Source organism: Diorhabda carinulata, chromosome 1, assembly GCF_026250575.1.
Source record: "Diorhabda carinulata isolate Delta chromosome 1, icDioCari1.1, whole genome shotgun sequence".
NCBI classification, from domain to species: Eukaryota; Metazoa; Arthropoda; class Insecta; order Coleoptera; family Chrysomelidae; genus Diorhabda; species Diorhabda carinulata.
In genome coordinates, this window is record NC_079460.1 from 32,476,834 (window position 1) to 32,496,021 (window position 19,188).

Below are 19,188 nucleotides of genomic sequence, written 5' to 3' on the forward strand. Positions count from 1 at the left end.
ATTCAAATACATCGGTGTTTTGTCTTCCGTGACTTTATTGGCATGCAATTCTTCAATTTTATATTTTGGAACTAGATTAAAACAATGCTTTTGAACTCGAGGTCATTAAACTCAAATTTTGTGGTACAAAATTTAATAAGGTCTGATACTTGTAATATTATTACTAATTTGAAAAAGAAATTGAAAAACCAACAACAGCAGAGCAATATCAAACCCAAAATATAATTGAAACCAAAAAATTCATCAATCAAAACAGAGATCACAAAATTTTTAAAGCAGATAAATCTAATAAATCTGTTATTATGAAATCAGAAGATTTTAATAATGAAGTGATGGAATTATTGAACGATGATACAGCTTGCTTATACCAGACCCTAGGAATTCTTATGGAATACAAAATAATGATCTAATTTGATCTCGGGAATAACAACTTTTTATTTCGCCATCAGATGCAATAAAATTAAAAATTCACAATGCCTTACTCCCTAAAATATATGGTTTACCAAAACTGCATAAGCCTGACATTCCTCTTTGACCGATTTTTTCGTGTATTCAAACTCCTTTTACCCCATTCATCTAATTATTTGAAAAAAATTTCATACCAAAACAAATACTATATCAGAAACACATGGGATTTCAAAGGAAAAATTGAAAATATAAATATTCCCAGAGGAATATATATTTATTTCCTTAAATATGGTTTCTTTATATACAAATATTCCTATTACTATTGTGAAACAAATATTGATAAAAACAATGAGACAGAATTAAAAAATATATAGAAATACCTCGAAACGAATTTATAAAAGTTATAGAACTCACACTAACTACAAAGTACTTTGAATATGAAAATTGAAGTTTGTGCTATGGGAGCTTTATTATAGCAGTATTATAGCACAATTAGTAATAGAAGATCTCGAGGAAACTGTCCTTAGCAAACTTGATATAGATATTCCATTTTTTTTCCGATATGTAGATGATTGCATCACTACCGTACCAATGAATCAAATTGAAAACATAAATAAAAAATTCAATTCTTATCATGGAAAACTTCAATTCACGATCGAGGTTGAATAAAATAATAGAATCAATTTTCTCGATGTCACATTATATAAAATTAAGAATAACATAAGAACAGAATGGTATGCGAAACCAAGTTGGTCCTCAAGATATTTAAACTTCAAGTCGTGTCATCTTATGTTACAAAAAAGATCAGTGATAATAAGTTTGGCTGATAGATGTATCCAACTATCAGATCCTGAATTTAGATGCTTAGCTATTCAAAAAGCAAAAAATGCATCGAAAAAAAATAATTATTTGTGAAAATGATGAACAACATATTCAAAAAAAGGATAAACAGACACCACAGACACTACAATCAATTAAAAAACAAAACATAAATGGAACATCAAAACATAAAACATTTTTCCTTGCCATATGTACAAGGACTTTCCCAACAATTATCGAATTATTTCAATAAATATGAGATAAATATAAGTCATAAAAGACATAATACGTTATCTAAATATTTCACTTGATCTAGAATAACAAAAAACAAAAAAGTGGTATTATATATCAAGTGCCTTGTACTACCCTGTCTACATAGGGCAGACCTCTCAATATTTAGAAAATAGACTAAAAAGTCATCAATACGATAAAAAAATAAAACTGCGTTAACGAACCATGAAATATCAAAAAAACATAAACTCAATTATAAAGATTAGAAAATTCTGGGAACGGAATCTAATACACGAAAAAGAAAATTTTTAGAAATGATCCATTCATAACAACGAAAAACCTGTAAATGATAAAAAAGATATATTTTGATTTTATTCTTATTTTGATGTTCATGATGTAGGTGATCTATTGATCAATATAAATACGTAGATTGTCAGTGTCAATATCATATTTTGATGAAGACATAAAGAAAAATCAAATTTTATCTTTCTTCCAAAAAATATTAAAAAGACTATTTTTAAAATAGAATAGACCTAAAATCAAAAACATATGCATATATATATATATATATATATATATATATATATATATATATATATATATATATATACATTACGGGAACGTGACAATAAAATACCAAAGTAGACTAACTTTAATATATTTTCCGAGTTTTCGAATACTTATGTATTCATCATCTGGGTCCAAAAAGTCAAGTACAATATGTATAAATGGGTAACAATAATAAAATTTGCTTGCAATAATTAATTAAGATTTGATGTATCTTTAAATTGTATTAATTATAATAATAATATAACTGGCAAAGACTTCTTAAAAATGTGATAGCACATTGCTATGTAATTTTGAATTTCTGTCCTTATTAATTTAGAGACAAGGAACCAAACAGATAGACATTTGATTGCCAATCCCCGTGAATTCCTTCTGTTATATGTATGGTGGAATAATGTAAACCTGTGCTGCCGCTTTTATATATATTTAACACACATCCTCTCATATCTATATCCCTACACTTGTCTCGTTTAGGTTACTTTCTTTGTTGGAAAATCACACAATCCGTTTCCACTGCACTAATATTCTCCTACAGCTTCTCTTAAATTCTTGATTATTCTCTAAAGATAGTCAGGAAAAGTCTAATCAGACACCAGATGATTCTGAAGCACATCGAAGGTATTCCGGACGTCAAAAAACATGCCTGATGTAGATGGAGTATATCATTGTCCTAAGGAAACATTTATAAAGAGTTTTCCAAAGAAACTGCTCAAGTGATGCTTCATCAAAAGAAATGTTAGCATCTCCCAAATACAATAAATTATGTGGCTCATATAATCAGCAACTATAGTATGGGTACAGATCAGTATTAGTTTGCTTCGATAACTGCCAGAGTTGAGTTGAAATGTCATTTTTGCAGAGGAACAAAAATAAAAAAAAAGTAATTTTTAACAGGATCACGATTAATCTACTTACATATACGCGAAAAATATTTCATCACCTCATTCATTAAATAACATTTTAGTAAAGTAAACTCACATTATAATTTAATCTGTCTGATTAATTCTTTCACACCTGCAGTCAAATTACCAATATCACCAACATGACACAATAAGAAAAATTGGACAATTTGATACTGTAACATTCAGGTCACGAGATTATGAATCTTTGAGGGGGTTAATCATATTTGAATTTCAATGAACAGTTTTACAGAAGAAATTTTATCAAAAAAGATTATTTTTATTTCAGGCAACGTGTTCGTGATTGCAGCAATTCTTCTGGAAAGGAATTTGCAGAATGTTGCAAATTATCTAATAGTTTCCTTGGCCGTCGCTGACTTAATGGTGGCGTGTTTGGTAATGCCCTTGGGAGCAGTTTACGTGGTAAGTGAAGTTTCAATGCGATTTTTCAAACTTCTTGTTCAGACTTCAGGTTATAGTTAAGAAGTGAGTCCTGATTTGAATTTAAATAGTGCAATGAAAGAATTAATTGTTGGGTATATGAATCTTTAACGCAGTCTAATATAATTTAATTTGTAGCATGCAATACCTCATAACTCTAGCAATAATAGTAATTGCCTCAACCCAGAATATTGATCTGTATAAGGAGATACTTCCATTCCATTTAAATGGAAAAAAAGTTATAACTTCACTTGCTCCTTCTTTTTCTAGTGAAAAAATGTTGGAATATAATACAGTGATCAATACAGGAAATACTACTGCAGTAAATTAAGAATCATATTGGATATCAATAATCAAAGAGAACTATACAGCTTTTATATATTCCGAGTGTTACTAATTACTCGTATTTCAATTTAGTATTATTCCGCAAGTCGTGTATTCATATTCATGTTATATTTTTTTCAAAAATATAAGTTTTTGACTGAATTAAATCAAGAAAACTTGTCTAGAAAATATCGATGAAAAGATCTTAACATTGGAGAAATTAATTATGTATTCATATTTTCTCTTTGATATCTTTTTTGTGTATTTGCATTTCTCATATTGTGAGATCCATTCTTTTTTCATTTATTATGTCACCCACTTCTACTGTTACCCAGTTTTTATATCTGTCATTTTGTAAGTCCTCTTCATTTTTCCTTCTGTTATGCCTAGTATATCTAGTTTTCCCTATTTGAATTTTGATATGAGTATTGTCATCGTTATCGCTAGGAGACCGAATAATAATTTCGATTACAAAAAACGTAGTGACCAAAATTTGCTTAATATACTACTAAAGTTATATGAAAATGAGTTCGAACAGGAAATTTGAATCAGCACTCTATTGTCCTTCTTTCCATAGATTTCATAAATATGAAATATTTCGAGAACCAAGTTCTATTTTTAAACTCTAGATACTTGAGCTAAAAATATCGCTAGATGAAGTTTTTTTCGTACCATGAATCTTAGAGATAATTATGCACATAATAACAAATTTACATGGATTATTAAGTTCTCGAAATAATGAATCTGCATTAAAAAAACCATTAATCCAAACACTAAATAATTTTAAGCAAATTCAGTTGCTCACTTTCGTTGGAATACTTTTTACCAAATTGCCTTTATTTTTTGTTTCAGCAAGGCTTATTCGCTTCTCTATTCTACTTTAGTTTTTGCTCAATTTCAGTTTTTTATTCGTACGTTTGAGTTTTCTCCGTGTTTTCCTGCTTTTGTTTTCGTTGTGTTTTTTTTTATATTTTTATAACGTTGATGTGTCTTTCCTTCCTTGCATATGCTTTAAGTTCCACTTGTAACTATTCCAGCTGTTTTTTGATCCCGCCGAGACCCTTCAGGTTTCCACTTTTTTTAAATTCCTTTCCTCTTATCTTCAAACCTTCTCACATCTTTCGCTAGTTTTCTATCCCTTGATTATGTTTCATATCACTGGTTCATCGAATTTCATTTCTATCATACGCATTGATAGATAGATATCTAGTTATGCGATACAGAAATCTACTAGTTATGCGATATAAAAAACCAATAAATTTTGTTAGAATATGAAAAAGTTAAGACATCTGTACTGATGATCTAAAAGAAATTTTGAACATTTATTATTCCCAAACTTTTCAAGCGTAAGCTATTATACAACATATTGAACGTCGAATATTCATTTTATTGAATCTCGCTATGCAGATTTCCACTAATTTCTCGTTGAAATTTATTTACTGCATATAAACATGTCATTTCCACTGCATCAGAAATCCTTACAGAAATTCATTGTTTAATGTTCCATAATGACAAACGGCAAGCAGTAGTTTGGATAACATTCAATATATCTGTTGTAAAATTTGTTAGCTAGATAAAATTAGGAACTGAAAGGAACAGATATATCTATTCTATCAGTTAATGAAGGTATGGAGTGATGGTTGATAAACGAGAAGCTTGTTAAAAAGAGTAAGGTTAACTTTTTGCTAATAAACGTGCATTTTGACTCAATCAAAAACACACGTACTATTAAAATTTAACAACATAATAATATAATAAACCTTGTATCTATACCTTTGACCTTATAAATAATATTGATATAAGTATAAATATATTTAAGAATGAGTAAAACAGATAGATAGACACATATGTAGTTGTCGACAGTGGCATTGCTATCATTGTACTCACTGCCCAATGTGTTGTCAGAACTCAGTAAATATAGTGTAAGAGATACCCTTACCCTTCAATCATAACATTTCAACTTTTTCTGAATAAAAATTTCACTTATTTCACTTCCACAGACGACAAAATATTTTATTGCGTTTTGAGATGTACTTTTATTAAGTGTTAATAATAAGAAGATATCTATGAATATGTACTTTACTCATTATGACTCTGACATTGAGATTTTTTTCATGAATACTCTTGTTCGAGAATATACACATATTGTACCGATACAGGAAGGTGATTAAACACGTTATCCCTATCACCAAAGTAAACTTTTATCATTGGTCTAATTGTGAGCCTCTCCAATGAAGAAAATTATGTTTTATTTAGGAAAATCATACTATTAGAAAAAATATAACAATAGGTGATGTTTATTAAAGCTAATATATATTTACTCTTCTCTCTTAAAATTTCCATTGTCATCATTCTCTTAAATGTGGTACACAAATACCCTCTATGGATCTGAGCATCTTAAATCTCTATACCGTCGAACGTCGGTTTTCTATAGTTTCTCTGTACCCTAGCGGGACCTCTAATTCGGTTGTCAAATTGTCAACGTTAGTGGATAACATCGACATAGCTGTAACTTTCTAGAAATTATGGGTCGAATTAATGACAACGGTGGGCTAGACTCGACCCGTGGACCCTTATACTAGTGGAGTACAGAAAAGCTCTGGCTTTAGAGAGAAATATGGAATATCCAAAGCGGAATGAAAAATATCTTTAATGAAACTTGCAACATTTGCGGTGATAGCTCTCTATCAGTTACTCAATTCAATTCGCATATTTAGTTGTGAATTGATGTATTCCGCTATCATATGAAAGAAGAGTAAGATTAATATCACGAGAATTATAGACTCCGTTTTTAAGGAACGAACTACCATGATAATACAGTGAATAAATCACCTCAATAAATATTAGCCTTGAGATTGGATTTTTCACGATTGTAATACTGAAACATATTCTGGCGGATCCTTATTTATGCAACTGAAATCCATAGGTTTTTTATTCAACTTTTTCTGAGGTACCTTTTTTAATTTCAGATAAGTACACGTTTCAAAGTAATTTCTCCAAAATAAAAAAAATAGTTAATGGAGAATGTTTGACTTTATCAAGGTTTTCTTTAAATGTCATTTTTCTTCACCTTATAACATTTAAATACCTTAAAATGATCAGTTTTATGTTCCATTTTGTTATAAATACGTAATCATTAGACTTACTTGTGTTTGTGAACGGAATGACTTTTCATCCAACTTCAAACACCTTATTTTCTTAGATTTCATGCTCGTATCAAAGGCTCATTAATATACAATATCTCTTTAATATGGCTTTTATCAGTCTAAATAAAGTTTCAGTAATCTCATTAAACTTTATACATTATAGCTGATAAGTTCAACAATTTGTTTTTTAACCTAACCTAACAAAAGAACTAGGTTCACGAGTTGAACCGCGTTGGATTTTTGAAAAATCTAGATGTTTCAGCTCCCACCTTGAAGCCATTATCAAGACAGTGGTGAGAAAAGGTGGAGATTCAGAGAATCAATTCGCTTATTATTTCTATTAAGCGTCAATTAAAATATTGATTAATATGATTTTTTTCAAAAGATATTACAAAACTTATTACACTGCAATTCTCAACTAATTAATTCTCAGACAATGAATTCATTAGTATTCGAAAGCTTGGAATCAGAATTCTAGAGTTAGTACACTTTGGTGTTCAATGTTGCCACAATCCCACTATAAAAACGCTTATCTATATATAAATTGTAAAGAAGTCTTTGCCAACTATACTATGAGTGGTTTCTTATTGGGAACGTGGCAACGAAACACCAGTTTCGTGGACTAATCTAACTTTAACTAACTTTAATATATTTTCCGAGCTTTCAAATAGATACTTACATATTCATCGTCTGGGACTGAAATTATGGTCAATTACAATATAAGGAATATGTATAAATGTATAGCAATAATAAAATTTATCAAGCTTTAATACACAAAACCACCGAAAATCTTAATTAATTATTGCAAGTGAAATTTTATTATTCTTATACATTTATACATATTTCTTATATTGTATTTGACCATAATTTCAGTCCCAAATGATTCATAAGTATTCAAATGCTCGGAAAATATATTAAAGTTAGTCCACTTTGGTCTCTCTCTATATATTTATATTTATAAATATTACCTATATAGGTAACACCTCTCCCCCCTTAGATCGAGTCTCCTCCTGGAAGTTGAATCTTATTTTGTTATAGATCCACTGGAGTTTCTTTAGGTTTCTTCTTCTTCTGTATTTTCTCCCAAAATATCCAAATAATAATCAGTACTGTGCAAGAATACAGAAATACAGTCCAAATGCTGGGAACATGGAGATTTAATTTTTCTTCAGCTGTTGGTGTCAATCCTTCGAAGATACGTAATTTAAATGTAGTTTTTTCAAATTTATTCCTAAAGGCTGGATATTAATTTTGTTTATTATTTATTTATTAAGTACCAGTAGTTTACTGAAAGATTTCATTTGAAATAATAATTCTTGGATTTAGAAAATAATTTCACAAGGCGAATTCTTGATTAAGAAAATTCCTTTCAGAATTTTGATGCCTTTATCTTCCGAACCTTTTTTAGCATTTTTTCTGCTGGAAATACTCCAAGGTATTGGTTTAATTCTGGTATATTTTTTAACGATTTTCAAAAATGTTGATTTCAGTGTATTCGCAATTCGTTGAAATTTCCATTGAAAGTATTTGTTCTTCAAATAACTGTCTTGAAGGTTAGAAACACATTGAAAAGTCTCGCTTCTAGTACAGATGTCGATTAGAGGTTTTATCTGTGTATAAAATCTCAGCAAATACTCTTAATTTAGTATTTTGATTACGAATTCTGATTGTACCTTAGTGGGTATAGGTAGTGCATAAAATAATCCCAACTCAATATTAAAGGGAACTCATTAAAAATTATCTATTCCATTTTTTTGTAACTCTACCTGTTATATCTAAAATTGAATCAAATATTCTCATATTCTAATTCCAACGGTACTTGTAATTTATAATACGAAGATATTTTTTACAACTCTGTAAAAAATCCTTCTGATTTCATTAGACTCGGATGTAATATCCTTAGTTTGCAGCACATCCAAGAATTCTCTACAGTTTTCATAAATAATTAAAATTCTATTCAACATATCTTTGAGACAAAATAAGATTCTCATATTGCACATTAAGGTCATGCATATATTTCATTGTCTATTAATTTCGATTTTCGTAATAATTCGTTATTTTGAATATCTTGAATAGTTTTATTTGAATTATTTATTATTTGATCAATGACACTGTGTTCTAAAATTGCATTTAATCTTTCTTCGTCTTAAGAATCAAGATTATAATTTTTAATATAGATTCAAAATTCTTCAATAAATCTAGTAGCAAGTATTTTTCAAACTAAACGAGAGTAGCGAAAATTTCGTCCCGTTTTCGTCAATTAAGTCTCATTATTAGTATATATATATAAGTCTCTATCTGTTCTCATTACAGTTGTTCCGTCTATGCTCTCCTGATTTTGAATGATAATTATAAATATTATACTCTTCATATTTTATTGTATTAACTGATAAAAAGGGATGAGTGGATAGAAGGTAATTTCACTGTCTATCTGTAGTGAATAAGAGCAATTTACAAGTAGAAAATTGCGAGCCAAAACCCTATTCACGTTCATTAGTGTCTAGTTTAGTTTAAAGCTTTAAATCATTTAAACTTAAAGTACAAAAATCTGTGTAGATAAATATTCATGATAATAAATATATTACTATCAAGCATTCACAAGTTGAAGTAAAAATGAAGAAATGAGATATTTTACGAAATATATTGTTTTCTAGATATTTCCTAATTTTTCGAATACAAACTTAAACAAACATAAAAATAGCAAGATTGAGAATGGGACATTCAGTTATACTGTATATGGTTTCGGCATCTCTCATAGTATTTCCCAAAACGTTTCCATCGTCTCAGAAAAACGAGACAATAGCGAGACGAGGCGAGGAAAATCCCGCTCTCGTGTGATGCCCCATTTTCACTTAATTGTTATACCTTCCTTCTCCTGGATCAAATTATTATTTATTCATTAGAGAGTTCCAGAATAAAACTTTTACTTCTCAACCAGTAACATTAAAACAAAACGGTGAAACACGTGCATTGATTTGATGTTAGACGTGTTTGTTGCCAAAATGCAATCACTAACCTTAAACCACACAGGACTTACAAATACATAAAGAAGATATTCACAAAATCATTAAATTCGCGTTAGTAAATATTTATTACCACTTCTAAATAATAGGCCAGTCCCTCTGGCCACACTCTTCCAGTATTTTGGTATCCAAAATATTATTACCAAATATCAGGTATCGAAAACCTCATCAGAAAGATGATGTAATTACGAGGGACCAAAGAATTCGATATAGATCGTGGAATCGGACAAGGTGACAGGCTATTAATATGAAAAATAATAGTGAAGTTAAAATAATAACAGAATGGAAGCCACTAGGAATCCGGATCCGAATCAAGTAACAAATGAACTTCAGTTTAAAAAAAAAGGGAAATGAATGGAACGTGGATTGACTCACCACAAGAAACTAGTCAAAGAGTTGTGAGTTATGTTTTGTTATTCCGTGTGGGTTGCGTTTTGTTATACCAACAAATGAATGGCTAGAGTGCTAGAATAATGTTTTGACTGATAAATTTTTCGTTTTTCTGTTTGTTACGTTTTGTTATACCGCGTTGTCACGTCCCACGGAAACGGAATAAAAAGTATCCTTATCCTGGTTCTAAATTAACTCCCCACAAGTCTTAATCCGAATCGGTTCGGCCGTTCTTGAATGGTGTAGATGTATGGTGCGGATATTAATTCTTACCCCTTATAGGAATCTTCGTTATTATATAAATAGATTATTTTTTTTGTTCTATACATACAAAATTGTGACCCCTCTCACACCCTACCCTGGATAGTCACTTTCTCAAATTTTTTAAATAGCAAAGGGTCGTGTGATACTTCCTTGGAAAAGGTTTGAGAGGTAGAACTCAAAAATGTATCACACTTTGCTTTAATCTCAAATATTTGTTTCTTAATAACGATTTATTGCTTTCACACATTGTGAATAACAATACAAAAAAATTTACACCGGTTTTGCTATCATTTTGAACACTCAATATAAAAAAGTATCTAATTTTTATTCTTGGAAGCTTATAACGATTTATTTTTTCCAAATAGAAGTTAGAATTGAATCATACAATATTTTCATCAAACTGTTAGAGTCCTAGATACATATGATAAACGACTAATTAGAAAATAAAAAAGGAGTATTTTGGAAAATAGTACCAATGCACAGAGTGAAACATAGTACTAAACCTTTTGTATTTGAAAAATCTTCCTGTTATTAAGGTGACCAGGAAATAATTTTCGATACTATGTTCCATTTTCTTTATCATGGAATGAGTTTTTTGAATTATAGTTTTAACTGTAGTAACAAGTATATAGGCAATGTTCATAGGGTTTTAAATTATAAATTGAAATAATTACATTTCAGAAAGTACCAAAACAACAACTTCTCAGTTAACTCGATGATACAACTTTATTTCTACTTTATAGAAAAATGCGGTGAAAGGGAATCCACAACTAACAAGACGTCTCGAATAAGTAATTTCGAGAAGTTACTTGTTTAGACAGAATTTAATGATAACTTTATTTTAGCTGTAACACAAATTCATTCATTTAAAGTGTTACTTCAATTAATTTTTACTTCTTACGAGGTCTGGCTATTAAATAACGAGACTAATTACAAAAAAGGGTTTTATTATAAAAATTATTCTACATTCGAATGCCCCCCTTCAATATACTCCCCTCCCCTTGTCACACACCTTTCCATACGTTTTTTCCATTAATCGAAGCAGTCTTTTTTGGTGAGCGCCTTTAGGTTGGTATGTGTATGTTTTGGTTTGACATTGACATTGACATTGACGTTTCAAAAGATATTTTACTTTGGATAGAAAACCGGCATCGATTAACTAATACGCTATTAGAGAGGCAACGGCTTTGTCTGAAATAATTTTCACTTGAAATAGAGGTTTAAAAATGAAAACTTAATAGTAACGAGTAATTTTAATTACTCACTGTTTGCACTTGATATGAACAAATCACTTAGTACTAGGTTTTTGTACTTTTTGAAATTTTCAATTTAAAAGTTCATTCGATTTTATACTTTTAGACAAAAGAAATTGTAGCTACATGCATGGCTTCCAAATTCAGGGTCGGTCTGAATATTCATAATTGATACTCCTCATATTGAATTCGAAAAATCATTAGTGTGAAATTCGTTTTCTAATAAAAGTTGTTAGAGAAACAAATAAATATGAAATTTTGAATTTGATGGTTCTAAACTAATTTGTCCTAAGCTTGATAGGATAAAGCAGTTTAGCCTAGGCCAAACTAGTTGATCCTGATATGAATACGCACTCTCTAGAAAAAACTAGTGTTGCATAATCTAAACATTATAGTAAATCGAGATAAATAGATAATCTGAATAAAATAATCCGTAATTGTAAAAAATAATCATTTTTATTAAAACAATAATGATTCGTCGTTAAAAGATATGGATAATTTGTAATACAAACAATCATACTATAACAAATAATAAGTGTTTTTTAAATAAAAGCAATAATCATATCTCAATTTTTAAAATTATCAATTATTTTAACGTGGTGTGCTTTGGTGGCATTTAGAATTGCAGAGTATTATTGCCTAGGCAAAACTAGTTTGTCCTGAAATCGGGTATAACCGGTAACATATATAAATAAGAAGGTTCCAACAATAGGTCATTGAAGTACTTCAGAAATATATATATTAACTGAAAGAAGCTTGTGAATTATTAGTTATCGAAGAATAAATGAATGTATATCCCTCCAATCAAAGTTTTTTGGTTTTCTTTTTATTTCTGCTTGTTTTTAGTATAAATAGCACAAAAAAATTTTGTGGAGTACAAAACATCAAACAATAAGCTTTATTGAAAAACAAATCACAAGCTATGTATATATTCATTAAAAAAAAATAAAAGCATTTATGAATTAGAAAATTGATGCTATTTGTGGAATTTGTACCAACAATGAAATGAAGTGGTTAGTGCACATTTTTCTTGTGCGTTGTTTGCACTCTCTGCAACGTCTCTGTGAGCAAACCACTGGTAGTTGCGTAGTTTCATTTGTCGAATCCGATTTCGTTTTGCTTGTTTTTCGCACATTCAATACCTGAATATTTGAGGAGCTGCCCCATATTTGTACAGATATTGTTGGACAATCATTCTACGGAATTCGCAGTATATCAGTTGTTCTGCCGATACTGTCTTTCTCAACAGCCATGCATTTTGACATGCTGCATCCAAGCTGAAAAGAAACAACTGGAACCACCACTTCTTTCCTTTAAGGGACATTCGCAATGACTGCACATTTTTTCGAATCTATCAACTCGTGGGAATTCTAGACCATCATCATTCTATCCACTTTGTTAAAGGTAATATTCCGTGATAGTTAGAAATTGCAGTGATTATACTTTTATCATTCCAACGAACTACATAGAATGATTTGCTCATTTTGGAGCTAAATAAAAGTCTCTGCATTTTTTCAGGTTTTTGGAAGGTATGAGAGGACTCCTGTTTTTCCTTACCGTACCCGTGTATCTAATCAGATTCTCGCATCAAAGTATATGGAGCATCAAGTTTAGAGAAGCTCAGTATTATTGAATGGGTCAAAAATTTTGCTTACCGGTGAACGCAGCGAGAAAAGCTTTATACTCTAACAAAAAAATTTTTCTTACAAGGTTTACGTCAACTAGACTTTCAAAATGCATTGCTAATTGAGTATTCATAAAAATAAAAATGTCATAGAATGAGTTACTGAAGCTATTAATACATATAAACTCTTGCAATTCTACATATACATAAATATCATATTTACATAATATAAATTGAATCGAAAATAATTTCTGAGTATGAAGGAATCGGAGTAAGTTTTTCATTGATTCATTTTTGATGAAACGCTTTTTCACTGTTCTTTTTACCACATACCTCTCTGTTTTCAATTCACTTCTACAATTTTTTCCCTAACCATTTTATTAATTCTACTCATGTATTGAAAACTATTATTCTTATTCTAGTTAATATCAAAATATTTTTCTGAATTTTTCAGAATTGCGCGTCTTTTTCCTTCCAATTTTTTTCAATTTACTAAAAATCCTTCACAACTTGATTCTCATCAACAAATTTTGTTGAACCAATCAAATATTGTCATTTGGCAACCAATTTGTCATTATAGTCTATTCCTTCTACTTAAATATGTCGATTTTTATCTATGAAATGTTTTTGTACATTAATTTTGAATGATTTTAAATTTTTCCGAATATTTGTTTGACATACATAGAATAAATATTTGATGAATGTTGAAATAATATCGGAAGTTACTTTCATTTTCTTCAACTAACATTCAACTCAAATATTTTGTCTATTTGGTAAATTAAAACATTGGATTCGTAGTGTTATGTTGAAATAACAGCAACTGCGGTGTTCACCGCGTATGTCGATTAAGCTGAAATTTGATCGGGAAATCACATTACCGACTCTCCAGCAAGGACAATCTAATCAGTTTACTTAATGTGATGGAAACTGGTTGCGGAGCTGTGTTATACAGATACACCATTTAAAATATCTACTACACTAATTTTATGTGGTAGTTCCACTTCTCTAACTTACGAGTACGAGCTCATACGAGCTGATATTTCCGAACATTTTTCCCTAAAATCTTCCATATACTGATTTTTATCTCTCTTTTTGGATATTAATGAACTAATAAGTACGTAAGTTTGATAATTTTCTCACCCAACTGTGAACTCAAGAAAAAAATACGAAGAGGTTGACCGATACATATAATTATATAACAAGTACGCTTCTTCATTACAAACCTTCAAAACTGCACGATTCATAGACCAATTTCGCTGATTTTAGACAAATACAGAGTTATCTATCTAATATTATGCATATTCAGTAACTCGATATGGAAAGCTATCTGGAATGAAATTATTTCTTTTCAATTAATAACTTTAATATACGTCAATTGATTTTACATGAGACATATTTGTTGCAAATAAAATAATTTTTTAAACTACTTAACTTCAATCCTATCCAATTTTTTTTCGAATATAAATGTATGTTATGTGTTAATGAGAAGCTTAAGAGAAATTTGCTATGAATTGGTAAGCTCCCTTTTGATGGTAGAAACCGTCTTTTGAATTACGAATAATCTCAGCTGGTATATGTTATTACAATCTAATTCTATTTATGGGACGCAATATCAGCCGTTCTACTTTAATATATCTAGTCTTTCAAATATTCCTAAAAAACTAATATTATGTCTTGAGTCTGGGGCTTTTGGCGACCATTTAATTGTATTATGTCCTCCAATTCAATGTCCTATAAATATTTCATCAAGATATTCTCTCACAATAATACCAAAATGTGAAAGAGTACCATCTTGTTGTTGGGGAAATCTAAATCTACCTGGAAAACATAACAACTAGAACATGTACCTACTAAATCAAATCTTGAAAAGTCAAGTATTGTAGACCCAATATTTTGTTGTTGATGACACCTGCCATTACATACTTTTTGAGAACGTTACCTATGTGCTTCATTTCATATACATTTTTTCTCTAGAAGCAATCTGACTTTTCAAAGAAGTGTTTTTAAGTAGACTTCTCATAATTTTCTTATATATATTCATTGTCACATCAACTACAGAGGTTATAAGCGACATATCAGTTCACAGTTTGTGATAAAATTGAATGTTTTAGATACTTATTTAAGTTTGCGGTATCACAATTATTGTTAAGTAGAGAGTACATATTGTTTGAAAAGTTTTTGTACTTTTCACAGTTCATCAATGAATGTTTCACGTTTAGGTTCTCATTACAATATACACATATTGGTGGATTTTCTCGGTTAAATAAATATGAGTGTGCCACTTTAGTGTGCCCTAGACTTAAGTGATTGATTTTTATTTGATCCGTACGATTTTTAAAACGAATGGTTTTATAGATTTTAATATCGACGGCGATCTGTTCCACTCACTTTGTCACTTGCACTGAATTTTTGTTCCGATTATCCCTTTATAGTCTGTGACTATCACTTCGCGTACAATTTCTACTTTGTTGTAATCTCCTGTTTTTTTAGCACATTGGTCTGCTTTTTGATTTCGTGGGATGCCGGTGTATTATGAGACCCAAATAATTGATACATTTATCTTGAATTGGTGTATAAGGTGTAGTAAATTTTTAATGAGAAGATCTAGTAGATGTTTGGGAAAAAGCTGTTGAATAGTATGGATGGAGCTCATGAAGTCTGTAGTCTGTCAGTACTACTTCTGCGCCAAGCCATTAGGTGCTTTGGATGCGTCGGTGTACATAAAATTGTATTCTTTGAAGCTTGAGTCATCCATCTTCTTTGATTTTTCTTACCATACCACGGTACTGTTCACTGAAAGTTGATTTATTTTTAAGCGACCTGTATTGTGCCTTGAATTGAAAAATCGAATTTGATTCTTACTATTTAAATCTTTAATACGTTGCTATGATGATTTGAAATTTGCTTACTTTGAGATGTATTTTGGAGATTATTGATTCACACTATTGTTCGCAGTTCTTCTAATAATTAACTATATATACACTTATAAAGAAAATTTGACGTCGAGAGCTGATTTTTACATGACTTTACGCTATTTTACCAGGGCCTTTACTCAATATTACTCATGAACTGATGTTACGTTATCAGTTTTAAACATCATGTATAAAATTTGGTATTCTAACTACTCGGGTTCAACTGTCAAACCTAATCAAAATTCGTTCAGAATCTAAGATACTTATTGATATCAAGTTTTTTCAATGTTTGTAGCTTTCCAAGTAGAGAAAGGAAGACATTTCAACATTTACTACAATAAATCGCCCATTGATAGTACTAAAAAATTATTTGATGATTTTTTTGTTTTTGAAAGAATTTTTCCTAATAAGTGAAATAGAAATAATATGGTGAGATCTCATTTTGCACAAGATTTCGAATCACCCAAACATGTCTTGAAATCACTGCCCGCTTCAGTGTTTTTTTTTTGTGGTTCAACAGTAATCACATTAATCCGGACTCTTTATAAGCAGTTTCCCATTATTATTTGGCTGATTCATCATAAAATCTCATCGATTTCCTATCGTAGCACTTTGAAGTAATACAAGGAATACGCTGTACACCCTCCATTTATTGAAATTCTTCTATTAAGCAGATATTTTGGTGAAGTTTCTGAACCATTCGCCATTATTTTAAATTATCAAGATCCACAATTTTGGAATCTGTTAAATGTGTCGGAATAAATTCAGGATCCTTGAAAACACTTTTTCTCGCAATTCCTACATGAAATCCAAACTGGAAAAATTACCTTCCGTTTAAATACGCAAAGGGTAAACAGAACCCACATCAAAGGAAATATTCAGATTATATCCGAGTTACTCGCAACTTGAGTAAAAAGGGTCTCCTTCGAGAACAATCCCCATTACTTATTCAGTTTTTATTAAAGTGTATAAAAAAACAGACCAATATAAGAGGAAACGAAAATAACAAAAAAATACAATTTTGTTGGGTTGAAGTGGATCCTGGAATTATTGAAATTATTGTTTTTTATAAATATTGAAAAAATATTAGTGAAAAATAAATGTTCTAATGCCTTCGATATTTTCTTCAAACCAACCTTAGCTATATTTTTTTCATTATTAAAACTTATTGAGCTCGTAGGTTGATTTTTATGTAAATTTTATTTTTCTTCTCTTAACATTTCGCTTCTCACTAGGAGCATATCAGAATAATTGTATTTTAAATAATTTAAAAATGTAGTTTGAAGTGTATTAACAATTATCACTAAAACAATTGTTTTAAATTGTTTTAAATTGTCATTAAGTTATGTTACATAAATTGACAGGAAAAAGTGACTTTAGATATCAGTCTACCCACCTTAGATACTTGACGATATATAAGTTTTTGATATCTTGTTTATCGTTAACTGATGATTTTTCATGTTTTATAATGATCATTTCTTAGAATGTTAATTTTTGATAATGTTTATCTTGAGTTAATATTTTAGTGTTTTTGAAATCAAATTCATGTTTTTCATTTTGTTCGTTTACGTAATGCGGTTGATGCTTTTTTAGTATATTTGTGACCATTTATCCCGTTTTCTAGATATAGCATAGTCATTCCTATAAAATTTTTAGGACAATTTGAACCAAGTATAGAATGAATAACATGCGATTTTTTGTATTTTTACTTTTGCTTTTTAAATTTGTATAACAGGGATGGTGTATTTTCTGATTTATGACATACATTGATATTGTGTTCAGATAGACTATTTTTTAGTTTTTCAGATAATTGATTTATGTAAGGTAAAGCTATATTTATTATTTTCTTCTTCTTGGTTTGTATCTGTTTGTGAATGTGGATGTATGTATCATTAAGTATCCAAGGTAGGTACCTTGTATATCTAATACTACTCTACTCACTTGTGTCACATTTAAAAACAAAATTTTATTTTATATTTTATTTAATTTATATCACATTTTTCAATTATTTCAAATTCTTTTGATACTGCTTCTAGTCAGAAGCGAAAGCTCAAGACAATGAAATAAAATAATATATATCACTTTCTTAGCCCTTTTATATATGTTTATGGTTTTAAATCATCTCGATTTTAGAAAATTAGTTTTTTTATAATTTTTGGCAGATAGAAAACAGATAAAAAACAGAAGACGCATAGGAATTTGATGTTTCGACTACTTTCAGGATTTGTTTTGGAATAGATTTTTTTTCAAAATATTTTTCAAATAATTGGATAATGGGTTAGGAGGAGTTTGAATACTCGAAATAATCGGTCGAAGAGAAATGTCAGGCTTGTGCAGCTTTGGTAAGCCATAAATTTCAGGGGGTAAGGCATTGTGAATTTTCAATTTTTTTGCATCTGATGGCGAAATAAAAAGTTGTTCTTTCCAAGATCGAATTAGATCATTATTTTGTTTTTGATAAGAATTCGGAGGGTCCAGTTTAATTTTTTTATAAGTTGTCTTATAGTTTAATAATTTCATCATTTTATTATTATAATCTTCTGTTTTCATAATAACAGTTTTAGTAATTTATCTACTATCAAAATTTTGAGATTTCTGTTTTGATTGATAAATTATTTGGTTAGTTTTAGTTATATTTTCGAGTTTGGTATTGCTCTGTTGTTGTTAGTTTTTCAATTTATTTTTAAAATTAGTTATAATATTAGAAGTATCAGATCTTATTTTATTTTGAATTTCGTTATTCAGATGATTACATAGGATATATGTCACAGTTAATTCTTCGTCACTAGAAATATTTTGTACAAAAATGGGACCTAAAGATAAAACTTCTTTCACTTCATCTGGTATGACAGTATCAGAACAACTTTTATACCAAAACAAATACTAT

The 19,188-nt window shown here is 29.6% G+C and overlaps 1 protein-coding gene across 4 annotated transcripts in view; it reads left to right on the forward strand.

Moving 5' to 3' along the window:
• LOC130899883 (5-hydroxytryptamine receptor-like) overlaps positions 1–19,188 on the forward strand; it is a 350,025-nt gene that overhangs the window by 266,074 nt on the left and 64,763 nt on the right. For all 4 annotated transcript variants that reach the window (XM_057810059.1, XM_057810060.1, XM_057810054.1 and 1 more), the window contains one exon: positions 3,214–3,347. In XM_057810059.1, the coding sequence (XP_057666042.1) occupies positions 3,214–3,347 (134 nt within the window). The remainder of the gene's footprint in view (positions 1–3,213; positions 3,348–19,188) is intronic.